This window comes from Carcharhinus amblyrhynchos, chromosome 24 (genome assembly GCF_965287045.1).
Source record: "Carcharhinus amblyrhynchos chromosome 24, sCarAmb.v2.hapA, whole genome shotgun sequence".
Taxonomy (NCBI): Eukaryota; Metazoa; Chordata; class Chondrichthyes; order Carcharhiniformes; family Carcharhinidae; genus Carcharhinus; species Carcharhinus amblyrhynchos.
In genome coordinates, this window is record NC_137347.1 from 21,435,186 (window position 1) to 21,448,415 (window position 13,230).

General features: G+C 42.4%; 1 protein-coding gene across 2 annotated transcripts in view; it reads left to right on the top strand.

Annotated features, from left to right (window-relative positions):
* Positions 1–6,876: 6,876 nt before the first annotated feature.
* tfap2e (transcription factor AP-2 epsilon) overlaps positions 6,877–13,230 on the top strand; it is a 79,790-nt gene continuing 73,436 nt past the window's right edge. The window contains exons 1-2 of one of the 2 annotated variants that reach the window (XM_080211168.1): positions 6,877–7,010; positions 9,531–9,992. In XM_080211168.1, the coding sequence (XP_080067294.1) occupies positions 6,912–7,010; positions 9,531–9,992 (561 nt within the window). In that variant the 5' untranslated portion in view covers positions 6,877–6,911. Of the gene's footprint in view, positions 7,011–7,953; positions 8,903–9,530; positions 9,993–13,230 lie in introns of those variants that run through there. The other variant, XM_080211169.1, reaches the window with a different exon arrangement.

The following is a 13,230-nucleotide window of genomic DNA, read 5'->3' on the forward strand; positions in this document are numbered from 1 at the left end:
ATAAACTAGGCTTGTACTCGTTAGAGTTTAGAAGAATGAGGGGAGATCTCATTGAGACATATAAGATGATGAATAGGATGGATGGGATAGAGGTGGAGAGGCTCTTCCCGCTCAGAAAGGACAGTAGGACTAGGGGGCACAGCCTCAAGATAAAGGGGGGGCAGTTTAGAATGGAGTTGAGGAAGAATTTCTTCACTCAAAGGGTGGTGAATCTCTGGAATTCTCTGCCCGTTGAAGTGGTGGAGGCTACCTCGCTAAATATTTTTAAGAAGCGGGTTGATGGGTTTTTGATAAGAGAGGGGATTAAGGGTTATGGGGAGAAGGCGGGAATGTGGAATCAGCCATGATCTTATTGAATGGCGGGGCAGGCTCGAAGGGCTAGATGGCCTACTCCTGCTCCTATTTCTTATGTTCTTAATATTAGGGGTCAGCCTCATGACTCTTATCTGCCTCCAATGTTTGAACCCTGTGTCATGGTGACCAGAATTGGATACAATATTCAAGGAGAGGTCTGACCACAGCACAGTTAGATTGTGATCGATAGTTCATCCATATACCAGAAAACTTATTTTGCTTTTCACTTTTACTCTACTTCATAAAGTTAGAATGAAACTAGTACCATTTTTAGAACAGTCAAGTTTTTTTTAAATGTGAGTTGTTAAATGTTATCGCTTGTCAAGAGTCTTGTAGTGTTTTACTATAAGAAATGCACCATTAAAAATGAGTTGTTACTGATCAGTCAGGTTTTTTTGTACTGTTTTTGAAAACTTTAGTAGTCCGGATTTTGCTTTATGAGAACGACTAATGGCGCCTTGTGTTTGTTAGACTTGCTTGTCCACCTTCAGGTTTTTACATTTGAAATATCAAATTTACACCTGGCTGACCCCTAGTATTAAAAGGCTGGATTAAGACGAAATTTCGCAGAGACTTTGATTTTTCAATCTTCAAAGGAGATGTCTAAACAGCAGTTCTGCTATGGAGCTACGTAAGAACATAAGAAATAGGAGCAGGAGTAGGCCATCTAGCCCTTCGAGCCTGCCCCGCCATTCAATAAGATCATGGCTGATCTGTCGTGGCTCAGTTCCACATTCCCGCCCTCTCCCCATAACCCTTAATCCCCTCGCTTATCAAAAACCCATCAACCCGCGTCTTAAAAATATTTAGCGAGGCAGCCTCCACCACTCCAACGGGCAGAGAATTCCAGAGATTCACCACCCTTTGAGCGAAGAAGTTCCTCCTCAACTCCGTTCTAAACTGCCCCCCCTTTATCTTGAGGCTGTGCCCCCTAGTCCTACTGTCCTTTCTGAGGGGGAAGAGCCTCTCCACCTCTACCCTATCCATCCCATTCATCATCTTATGCATCTCAATGAGATCCCCCCTCATTCTTCTAAACTCTAACGAGTACAAGCCTAGTTTATTCAGCCTCTCCTCATAGCTCAACCCCCTCAACTCCGGTATCAGCCTAGTAAACCTCTTCTGCACTCCCTCCAAGGCCAAAATATTCTTGCGTAAGTGTGGCAACCAAAACTGCACGCAGTACTCCAGCTGCGGCCTCACCAATGCCCTATACAGCTGCAGCAAGACCTCCCTACTTTTATATTCAATCCGCCTCGCTATGAAGGCCAGCATCCCATTTGCCTTCCTGACCACCTGCTGCACCTGCATGCTGGGTTTTTGCGACTCATGCACAAGGACCCCGAGGTCCCTCTGCACCGTCGCCTGCTGCAGTTTTTCGCCACATAAGTAATAGTCCTTCCTACCATTATTCCTACGCAAGGCTGTAACCAGGATAGATGAGATAAATGTAAGTAATTATTTGAAATTAAACCACTAGATTAGGATTTAAAACAACAGATTCAAATGAATAAAAAACAAATTTGGGACTGATATCAGAAGACTCTTCACAGCAAGTATAATCACTGGTATGGTCAGTGAGGAAAACAGGGCATCTGGGATCTGAATGCTCAGGGCAAACAACTGTCTATCTTCTTAACTAATCAGATTGAATGATTGTAAAATAAACAGGATGGAGAAGGAAATGTAAATTCAAGAGGTGAATTAAATGTCAAATTAAATACAGAAAGAAATAAAGACAATACAAAAGACGCATTAACAGAACGAAAATGAATAGAAAGATTAGTCACAAGTAAGGCTTACATTAACACTATAATGAAGTTACTGTGAAATTCTCTTAGTGGCCACAGTCTGGCACCTAACCAGCGTCAATGCACCTAACCAGCACGTATTTCAGAATCTGTGAGGAAACCCATGCAAATACGGGGAGAATGTGCAAACTTCACACAGGCAGTGATCCCAAGTTGGGAATCCAACCCAGATCCCTGATGCTGTGAGGCAGCAGTACTAACCACAGTGCCACTGTGCCGCCCGCGACTGACTTTCTTTAATCGTCAACGTTAATATTAGACTGCGCAATTTTAATAGTTAATTTCAGTGCTGAGAGATATTTGGCAACAGTTTACAGTATCGTATTATTTAACGGGATACTTGAGTTTATAATGACAGGACCCAGCTTTTTGTGGTGCGTTTATTAAAATCTTCATGCCATTCAATGTATTTCAATAGTCGTGGAGACAGTTCAGCCGAATAGTGTAACCAGGGCAGTAACTTTTGGGTATTAGGTTTTCAACCATCTGGTCCTCGCCGAAACTTGTACCATTTAGATTTAGTAGAGTGCCACTAGCTCCATCATTATTTTGACAACAAAACCAGGGCCAATACTAAACTTTAATGCAGTTCAATAAATTGCCTAAAACGTTTCACAGTTCTGTAACTGATGTAAAACGGAGCAGCAAAAGCCAAAGCTTAGTAGCGTACTACTGAGTCGCTTGAATGGCTTCATCCTCAGTGAAGCAGAATAGTGTTGTACCACCACTTCTCTGAGGGTTACATTGAGGTTAGTGACAAAGGAGCTGTGCTTGGATGCACAAATAGAGCCCTGTCCCTGGATGGTTAATTTTTAATATTGGGAGCCTACAGGCGACTTACAGCCTTTACTTGAGGTAGGAGAAATTTATAAAGTTCCCAGCAGATTCACTATTGTCCAGGGACTTTTCGACTATGAATTCTTACCAGGCTAGAGTTAGGCTGCCTTCTTTCTGTGATGTTCGATTGCTTCAGAAGCTCATGCATATTGCAATCGGGTAGGAGACGAGGAATAGGAACATATATTTCACCAATGATTTTTTTCCTCTAAACTAACTAATTTGCCAGCAATGAGAACCAGATTTTTGTGCCTCTATAATCCCAGTTTTTGACATAATCTAGCTCGGAATAAAAACGTTTAGGCCCGAGTTTTAACAAAATATCCTGCTTCTCAGAGCAGAGCAGCGAATGAATGGATTGTAGACACCGGCGCAGCAGACTGCCCTCCGTATGACCACCCCGCAAATAATCCGAAATACTCAAAGGAGAATTACAGTTTAGAGTCAAGTTAAATATAACTTCAAGAATTTGTGGCGAGGATGATGAGGATCATGAGGATCATTGTTCCTTTTGTCCTCCTGGGTTTCCATGGAAGACCTGTCAGTGCATTGGATTATTATTTCGTAGTGAGGTATGTCATTTGGGAGGTGGCAGTGGCCTGATGTGGATAAAAGCGTTTTAAATTGCATTATGCTATAGGCATGAACCTAAAGTTTCAAGAAGCTGGGAAACGGAGGAGGGGGGGGGGGGGGGGGAGGATGTGCGCCACTGGGTGTCGCTGTGATACCGATGCACGATTGTGCTAAGGCGGAGCACGTTAAATGGAACCTGCTTTGTATCCAGCACACACATTAATGGACCGCAAAGGCGAACTGTGAACTTCATACAGCAAAGAGGCTCGACCCACGGAAAATAAACATGCACGCTAGTGTTTTTTTTAAAGTAATGTTAACTGCTGCAAAGCGAACCTGTCTGATCTTGGTAGCTAGGATGAGTCTTATAAATAAATGTCTCAATTGGAATCTCATTTTAGAATTTTTAGTTCGTAAAGAGTCAAACCGTGCTTGGGATAACTCATCAATTAGTGGCTTTTTGAAAAAAAAAGTAGATTTATCCTTTACCATTTGCATCGTGCATGTACAACGCTGTGTCCTTGCATATTGGGGATGGAGCGATTAATTTAGTTCACCGAGATGCACCGTTCTGGAAAATAATTCGTTTTTTCCGCCGGGAGAATTTAAAATCTGTCTCTCGCCAGGCAGACTTGAGATTTCTTCATAAAAAATCGACCAGATGGGAAAGTAAATGCATTAGTAGGTGTTTTGACAGGAAAACATGGGATTTGTAAACCAGAACCATGTAATAGTGAGTTTAATCAACGGTGAGGTTAAACTGTTTAAAGAATGACTGTTTATAGAAGACGTTAAGGATTTACCTCGCCCGTTTCTCTCTCCTTCTGCCCAACAACAAAAAGCCGGGAATTGCTGCGGGCGGCAGGGGGAGAATTCAATTGAGTTTCATGTGAGACCTTCAATCTATGAATGTCCCTCAAAACTAACACCCAAAAACCAGGGCTAAATTTCCCAACACGCGAAATATACAAAGAACGGCAGAGAGAATCAAATCACACGCACAGTTATAACAGAAAGCACAGCAACAATCGCTGATTACATTAAGAAAACAGTCTGCCATCATAAACAGTCAAAGGGTGGCAATACAATGTATTGAATAACACGCGAGATCACAGCTTGTTTAGAGAATAATTAATGCCATTAACTTGATAATTCAACATCGAGCCGCAAAAATAGACCAAAGTAAAATAGTTTACAAATAAGCACCGTTTATAAAACTTACATTATTAGCACCGGTGGGGTTATTTAATATCTACAAGAAATTGGTTTTCGATGTGATGTAATCGAAAGAAACTGAAAAGTCAGTTGTGGGGATCTGCCCGTTTCAGAGCTGCAAAAGCATTTCTGCACTGAAATATATGCAATATAGTTATTAGCGGGTTTTTAAAATACGGAGAACCAAGCGCCACTGTTTCTCCCAAATGATTTCGGCATTATCATTTCCTGGCATTCACCGCTAGGAAATCGCGCAGATGTTATACGTCGAGTGACTTGTGCAGTTTTGAAAACTGGAAGAGGTACCTTCGCCGGATTAATAATCTGGGAAGAGGCACATCTCTCCAGTTTGAGTTGATGAATTGTGTTGACGCCAATAAGGCACAGCCGGGTCTCTCCTTCTGTTTAAAATATCTTATCAATAGCTGGTGTCTTCTTTCAAATTTTTTTTAAATAAAATTAATTAATTTCTTCTTTTGTACAGCACAAATAACCAATGCACTGCTCCCCTCGGCCGCCCCCCCCCCACCCCTCCGAAAGTACTAAACCTGAAGGGGAGAAAAAAATCGTGTTTATTTTTCCAGTATCGGAGTTTCTCGAGGTCTGACTAAGCCCCTGTTTTCCTTCTCCTTCATGAATAACTTTTTCAGATTACGACAATCTTATCGAGGACAAAACATTCTTATTCCCTGCTCAGTAATTATAAAACCCGCTAATCTGTTTTTCTCCTTACATGGAGCACCGACTTTATCTCTATTGCCAAAAATGTATGAAACTTATTTGGAAGGAACATGATAAACTGATCGAATCCTTGATGAGACTACAGTGAAGCTGTAAACCATCCATCCCAAATACATATTCACATGTATGCATATTTGCTGGACGTGGATATAAACTTTTTATTGGTTGACTATCTTGAGATCCGTTTCAGGTAAATGTGACACAACAAGATGTCCCCGCGGATATCTCGGGATTGTATGTGTCCTTGAAAACAGAGGGAAGGATGTCCCAGAATATATTGACCATTCAGTAAAACGATCTCAAAATAATGGAAAGGAGAACGAGTGTTTCCCTCTCTTTCGTTTCAGCTATTAGTCCATAACAAATTAATCAGGAAATAAGTCCTGCGTTGAACGTCATTCAAATGATATATTTGTTTAGCTGTGAGTGAGAAATTAAATGGTAATGCACGGAGCAACAACATTCAGAGAGTATGCAAAATGCGCTCAGAACTCGTTCTTCCAGTTATGTAGGTTTCCCGACTTGCTGCAGCCTGACAAATTATAAAAGCTTTGGAATATTTTGAACGTTCTGGATGAAATCTGTAATTATTAGCGATCCTGAGCTGCATCGGGAAATTCATTTAGCCAGAGATCAAAAACTTTTGATTTTTCAAGGTGCAATGCTGACACAAAGTTACTCGGGACGAGGCAGTGCAATTGGATTGAGCGGAAGAAAGCCCCTGTGTGTATGGAGATTGTGCACTAGTATTACCGCCAGTGAGACACTCCGTATCAGCACAGCTGCACATTCGGAGCCACCTAGACCCTTTCTCTCTCACACACACACACACGCAATGTTTCTTCCAGACACAGTTTTTTGTGTAAAAAATGAGCACACAAATCTTTCCCTCTCACACACCCAAACACACTTTATTCAATCCCTATTCCCACATCAGAATTGTATTCAGTCAATAATCTGTTACTAATGACCGGAAAATATATTGCTTCTGGTGGAAGTGGAGGGAGCTGTCGGCTTTTGCGAAAGATTGAAATGCCATTCGGTTAAAATTGACGACATCTTGCGCGCGAACTCACGTACAAAAAACTACATTTTCTTGTAGTTATACATAGGGTGTGAATCATGTCCTTACTGCAACAAGGATCATTCAAAAATTTGTGTGTTTTGGCCCATTAAAATATTTATTGTGGACAGTTTTGAACTTCCAGGTAATTTGGAAGTTTTCTTAATATCGTTTTATTTCTTGAACATCTCCCTGCATGGAAATTGAATTGTTAATGTTCGGTTTAAATGTATCCTGCAACCACATTACATATAACCGACACGTTGGGGATTTAAAATGTAAATTAGCCCATCCCCCGTGGCAGTGCCGCCACGAAAATGGTCATTACAACTGACCCACACTTTATTGTATTATTAACATTGCGGATATTCATACGTTGGAGTGCGGACGGGATATTTCTCAAGCCTGGCTTACAGGTAACGATAAAGTTTAATTATTGTTCTGAGATTTAAATATCGTATTGATCCCCCTTCACGTTGATTAAGTTGGAGACCCTACCCACCCCGCTCCACGCAGCCCCTTTTCGGTTGTACAATGTTCAGTGTCTATGTGTGTGTTAGCGGCCATTTATACACTTTCCCATTCATAAATTCTTACTGAAAAAATAACTGGGACAAAAATGCGCAGCAGATACCACAAAGCAAGGCTTCTACAGCCGGGCGAATGAGGAAAGAAAAGCATAAACACAGTTCCAGTGTAATTACTGAGTCCAGTAATTAATTCATTGGTTACACCTGTTAATTATTTGTTTCAATATCAATTATTTGGAAATGTAAGAAAGATTTTGTCCGCGCGCTTTTAACATTACAACGTGAATGCTGCGCATCTACCAGTCGCAGTCTGAAACTTTTCACAGAACGCAATTCTTTGGACTTGGAGAAAGAGTCTCTTGTCACCGCATAAGTTAAGAGAAAATGAATAGTCTGGGAGGGTAGGAAAGGTAGAAAGAAAACAGCGAGTACCAGAAAGGAAGCTGACAAAAACTGTGCAAATACTTCAAATTAGTACATGGCTAGACCGTGTGGGCCTTGATGTTTACTCTTGAAAGTAATTTAAGTATCTTTATTATATTAACAATAGAAAGATTTCACCATTAAGTCTAAAATTTTGGCATGTCGACCGACAGAAGCCCCCAGTTACCTGTACTAACGCACACTGTGCAGAAGGGAGTTTATTAATATTTCATAACTGCGCTCTGAATAATGTTTAATTTCACTTAATTTCCACATATGCATCGAGCATCACAAGAGAACACTGAACAAAGATTGACTGGAACATTTTGTTCTCTTTTTTTGGGGGGGGGAGGGTGGGAGGAGGAGGCGACGCTGGGGACGGAGCTGGGAATTCGGAAGCCGGGCAGCTCTTTAAGACTGAAGCAGCGAAGCCGCCGCAAGCGACGCCAACTGCTCCCTGCATTCAAATTTAAAACAGGCCCTCGGGCAACTTCCCTGGACGGTAGAAAAGGTAGAAAAAGCCTATCGCCGTGGCGACTGCCGCCTTCCATCTTCGCTCAAACTTTTAGCAAGTTGTCTCCATGAAAGGTTGGAGCTGGAGTCCCGGACAGGAGTTGGTGTCGTTCCGTGTCTTTCTTTTTAAATACAAAAAGGCAGCCTTTTATGTTGTTTAAAAGTGTTTTGTATAAAATCTCAGCGGTCAATTTGCTTTTCCAGTGGGCTGTTTCTCTCTTGCCCGCTGTTCTTGGACTGTGGACGATTTGCTCTCCGTCTCCAGTCACTTTGTGCCCGGCGTGTGAGAGGCTAGGAGAGTACTGATGGGCAGAACGGACGTGCAAACAAGATTTAATTAAAACAAAAATGTGCAAAACCTGTTATATCGTCTCTGGCTTTTCTTTGTAAATGTCTCATTTTGGTCCCTTCGCAATTTCTCTTCCACCTCCCCCCCTCAACCCCGCCGCCTCCCTCGGATCAGGAGTTGTTCAATTTGACACAGGAAGTGCGCGTCCCCGGAGCTGAGCGTCGGGGACGCGCGGCGCTCGTTCACGCTCGGCTGATTAAAGATTTGCTGATATTTAATAGCAGAGAAAACCCGGGACTCAGTGAGAGAGACACACAGGGGGAGAGAGAGAGAGAGAAACTCGGAGCCGTTCCGAGCCTCAAACTCCTTTAGTTCGACTTCCTCATCCAAACACATCCCCGACACACGGATCTTTATGGATTTTGGGCTCGTTTCCTCCTAAGTCCTTGGAATTTGTCCGATCGCAGCAAAAAATAGAAACAAGAAACTGGGATTGTTTGGGATTTGCTGCCCTTAGATCGCACAGATGTTGGTACACACATATGCAGCAATGGTGAGTACGGCAGAGAGGGGGAAAAGGGAGCCGTGTACATGGGACTGAAAGTACATAAATGCAATCGTGTGGAAAAGACGATGGTTTTCTGACCAAATAATCTAGGCACATGCATCATCTGGCTCGCGTTGGGGATATTTTTCAACCAGGGCTTTCGTTATTTTGGCCAACTTTTCGCATTTCACCATGGAGCTATGAACTGAAACTCCCACAACTTTAATATATTGGCACCCCAAAGGGGGAACTGTGTGTGTGTGTGTGTGTGTGTGTGTAGGGGGTGGGGGTGGGGGTTATTTTCTCCTCTGGGCTGTGGGATGGGGGTGGGTTGATTTTATTTCCAGATATGTAGCTGATATATTCGCTCACAGCAACTTATGGGGGTTGGGTGGGGGACACAGTTTTAGACTGAGGCAGAACAAATACAATTAAAACAATGGCACACACAACTAGAAACGAAAGTAAGAAACAACAAGGAATAAAACGATTTTTTTGAGGGATGGATTGTACATATAAAAAGTAGAGTCGGATAATAAAATGGGCAGCGAATGGTTGTGCTTTTTGGCCTCACTCCGTGGATTATTAGTGAGTTTCCGCTCCTATAAACGCTTCTCTTGATTGTCTTTTCCAGGATCGGCACGATGGAATGAACGGGAGTCACAGCGCCCGCCTCGCCCAGCTGGGCTCCATGAGCCAGGCGCCCTACTCCACGGCCCCGCCGCTCTCGCATACCCCTTCCTCGGATTTCCAGCCGCCTTACTTCCCGCCGCCCTACCAGCCTCTGCCCTACCCCCAGAGCCAGGAGCCGTACGCTCACGTCAACGACCCTTACTCCCTGGCCAGCCCTCTGCACCAGCCCCAGCAGCACCCGTGGCAGCAGAGGCAGCGCCAGGAGGTGGCGGCTGAGCAGGGCATCCTGCACCAACCCCGGGGTCTGTCCCAGTTGTCAAGCCTCGACCACCGCCGGGATTACCACGGCATCCGGCGGCCTGATGTGCTGCTCCACTCCGGCCACGGCCTCGACTCTAACCATGGACTGGTGGACACACTGGCTCTCCATGCCCTCAGCCATCACGGACTGGACGATGTGCAGGTACGGAGTTGACATTCGACAATAATTATACACACCAAGAAAGGAAACTATTATTTCAGGAGAATTTATTGGCGTTGAAAAAACAAACGGCCCTAAGACATAGTGGAACATTAAACTTTAAAGTTAGCCCTGACACTGTGTTACACACTACAATTTGTACAAATGAAAACAACCAAATAAATACATCGTAGCACACATTCTTGCTAAGTTTACAATGAATTGACCGGCTGTGTGCTCGCCCATGGCATCCCTGCCTTGTCCTTACACGGGAGAAGTATTGTTTGAAAACGCTGGAAATTTACCGTCATTCAGAAAAGATAACTTCTTTTAACACAGTCGATTCCCCTCAATATCTACCGTATAAATATATTGAGGGGAAAAGAACCACATTTCGCTTTATTTTTTAAAAAAATTAGGGCGTCCTGCTCGAATCGGAACATGTTAAGAGTTTTAGTTTCGTTTCGCTAATGTATATTCCAATAGGTTTCTAAATACCCGATTTGGCGAAAGGTAAGTTGATACACGTACTAATTTAATTGTTAAACGATAAATATTTTCCGATTTTAGTCTGCACAATTGAAGAATAAGAGCAGGAGCATGGAACATATGATGACGGGTCCTCGACCCAAGAATCATTCTGACCTACATGCAGCTCTCCTGACAACAACAGTCGGGTTTCTGGGACGAAAAGCGAAGTAAAGAGACAGCTTAAACCAAGGGAAAGTGCCAATTTATTGATAACACAGGCGGTTCATTATTGTCATTTGGATTGTGAGTTTAGTCCGGCTGCTTTATTTCCCTCTCGGTCAGTGTGAAGGATTTGTAGGTCCACTGATTTGTGTTCAAACTATGGCTGGGTGATCATAACACAATCTGACAGGTTTCACTGAACAGAACTCGATTTAGAAGCGGCATCAGGGTGAATCTGCCCCCCCTTAACATTTACAGATTTAACACTGACCACTGGCTAATCATCTGGACGGGGCAAATGTGAGAATCTCGTGTTGCAGAGTTTGAGACCTCTGCGTTGTTTATTATTGTGATCCCTCTTTCCTGATAAATCGAGGGATACCGTGATATTCAATATGCAAGTGACAACTGCTTAACGCGTTGTATCTTTTTTATTGAAACATAAAGAACGTGAATGGTTCTTGGTAATTGCAGTGTGGTGGGGATACTTTGCAAACTCGCTGATAAAAAGCCGTCATTCCCACAAATATAAAAAATAAAGCCAAGTGTCACGTTCACTTCCAACATTCGGTTTCTGTCTCTGCTCAAGTTAATCGTAGTCACAAAAACAATAGAAATTCATTATTTTATATAGAAAACTGGGTCGTTTCCGCTCTTCGTTCGAATCCATTCTAGAGTGGTGAGATGCCCTGAATTAAATAAAGCATGATGTGAGTTGAGCATATCACTGGGTGTTGTACGGTCGCTCCCTTTACTCAAAGCAGTGGCGGGATTTGTTAATCCTGGTCCCGGTGGATTACTCCACTGAAAGCCTTTTCTAATTATAGGCTTTGTAAACACTGCTCCCCTTATTAACTCTGTGCGTTAGCGCTGTACCTAGCGTTTAGCAGCAAAAAAAAGATTTCAAATTTACAGTGGCAGAACAAAATAAAACGAGAGAATTCATCGGCGATCGGTAAACTCCATCTCGTCCTGAAGTGATAAGAGGGTCAGTCTCAAAGTGACGGCTTTGCCGGGATTGTGACTCTAAAGGAAACACTATCCACTGGCAGCGAGGGCCCTTCCCCGGCCGTAGATGCAATAATTCACTGTAATAATTTCATAACCAGGTGCAAAGTGATATATGATAGGATTTTCCCCGGTGGATCCGATTAGCTTTTCCATCCCATTGTAAACCATGCGCGGAGGTGATAGATTTTCCCACTGTTAATTTGATTCTGTCTCTGTTCTGTGATTTCTCCGTCCCCGCGCCAGAGTTTGGCTTTTGTAACTCTGGTAGATAAAGCGATGCCGAGGAAAAGAAAAGAGACTTTTAAAAGTTCCAGAATCGACGAACGTTGTGAATTCCAAACGCACCCCCCTCCCAAAAGAAATAAACCGTGTGTTTATTTTTAATTGCGTTTAGTGTTTTCTCAAAGACTATTTTAAACCTCACCCCGCCCCTGTCGCTCAATCCACCGCTCTCAGCAAAATCCTGATGTACTTAACTAAATTATATTGCTTCTCCCACAACATGGACCAGGTAGCAAGCCCGTGGAATTCTAATTAATAGGAGGTGGAGTAAAATTAATAATCTACAGATATACAATGTGAATACCTTCGTCCGTTTTGTGCGATTGAACACGTTTATTTCAGAATATCAGTTCAAGATGCATTGTCTTTTTTTAAACGAATCTAAATTTTGGTTGGATTCAATCAGCAGTTGCTCATTTAATTTAAATTCGCCTTTCAGTTAGCTGGAAGGTTGGCCGATGGATTTATGTCCTAAAAAGTGATGCTTTCTATTGAGAAAGACACTGTCCTCACTATAACCCGATAGTTATCTGACAATAGGACTTTTATAGTTTTAATCACTGGACCAGTTAGCCTAGATTAAAGATGTTTGCTACCAGAAGTATTATATCCGCAGGGTGAATTAGTATGCAATTCACATTGCGTAAGTTTCGATGTAAGTTATAAACCAGGTGCACGATTTGAAGTGATTTAACACGGTTCCCCCAGTCCAAGAGTTAACTTAATGAGAATTGGGCTGTCTCCTGCGCACAGTACGTGTTATATAGTATTCTCAATTATTTGGATTATTCTATATAATACTATATAACACGTACTGTGTTATATAGTATTCTCAATTATTTGAGAATACTATAAAAAATAACTCTTACTGTTGTCATTGCTTTCACCTCTTTAGAACTGAAATTTCCGCAGAATGTGGCAAACTTAGAATTTATTTCCATTATACAATTACCATTTCTCATCTGACTATCACTCTGATCCCAACATTAAATGTAATGACGGGTTAATGGTGCTTTAACCAGGATTTGAATGTGGTGTAACACGAGGTGCGGGTCATAGTCGAAATATTTGTGTAATAACTCCATTAAAGTAAGTTCCTAAATATTCTCCAACTTCCGAGGTGAAAATCAACTGAAGGTTTCCACTTCTGACGACCGAAATATAGCCACGTAGAATGGGAGTGAAAACACTCTGTAAACTCGTCAGATACGATGTATTTTGGGTAATAAAGGAAGTTTGATGACTTCCTGCTTTA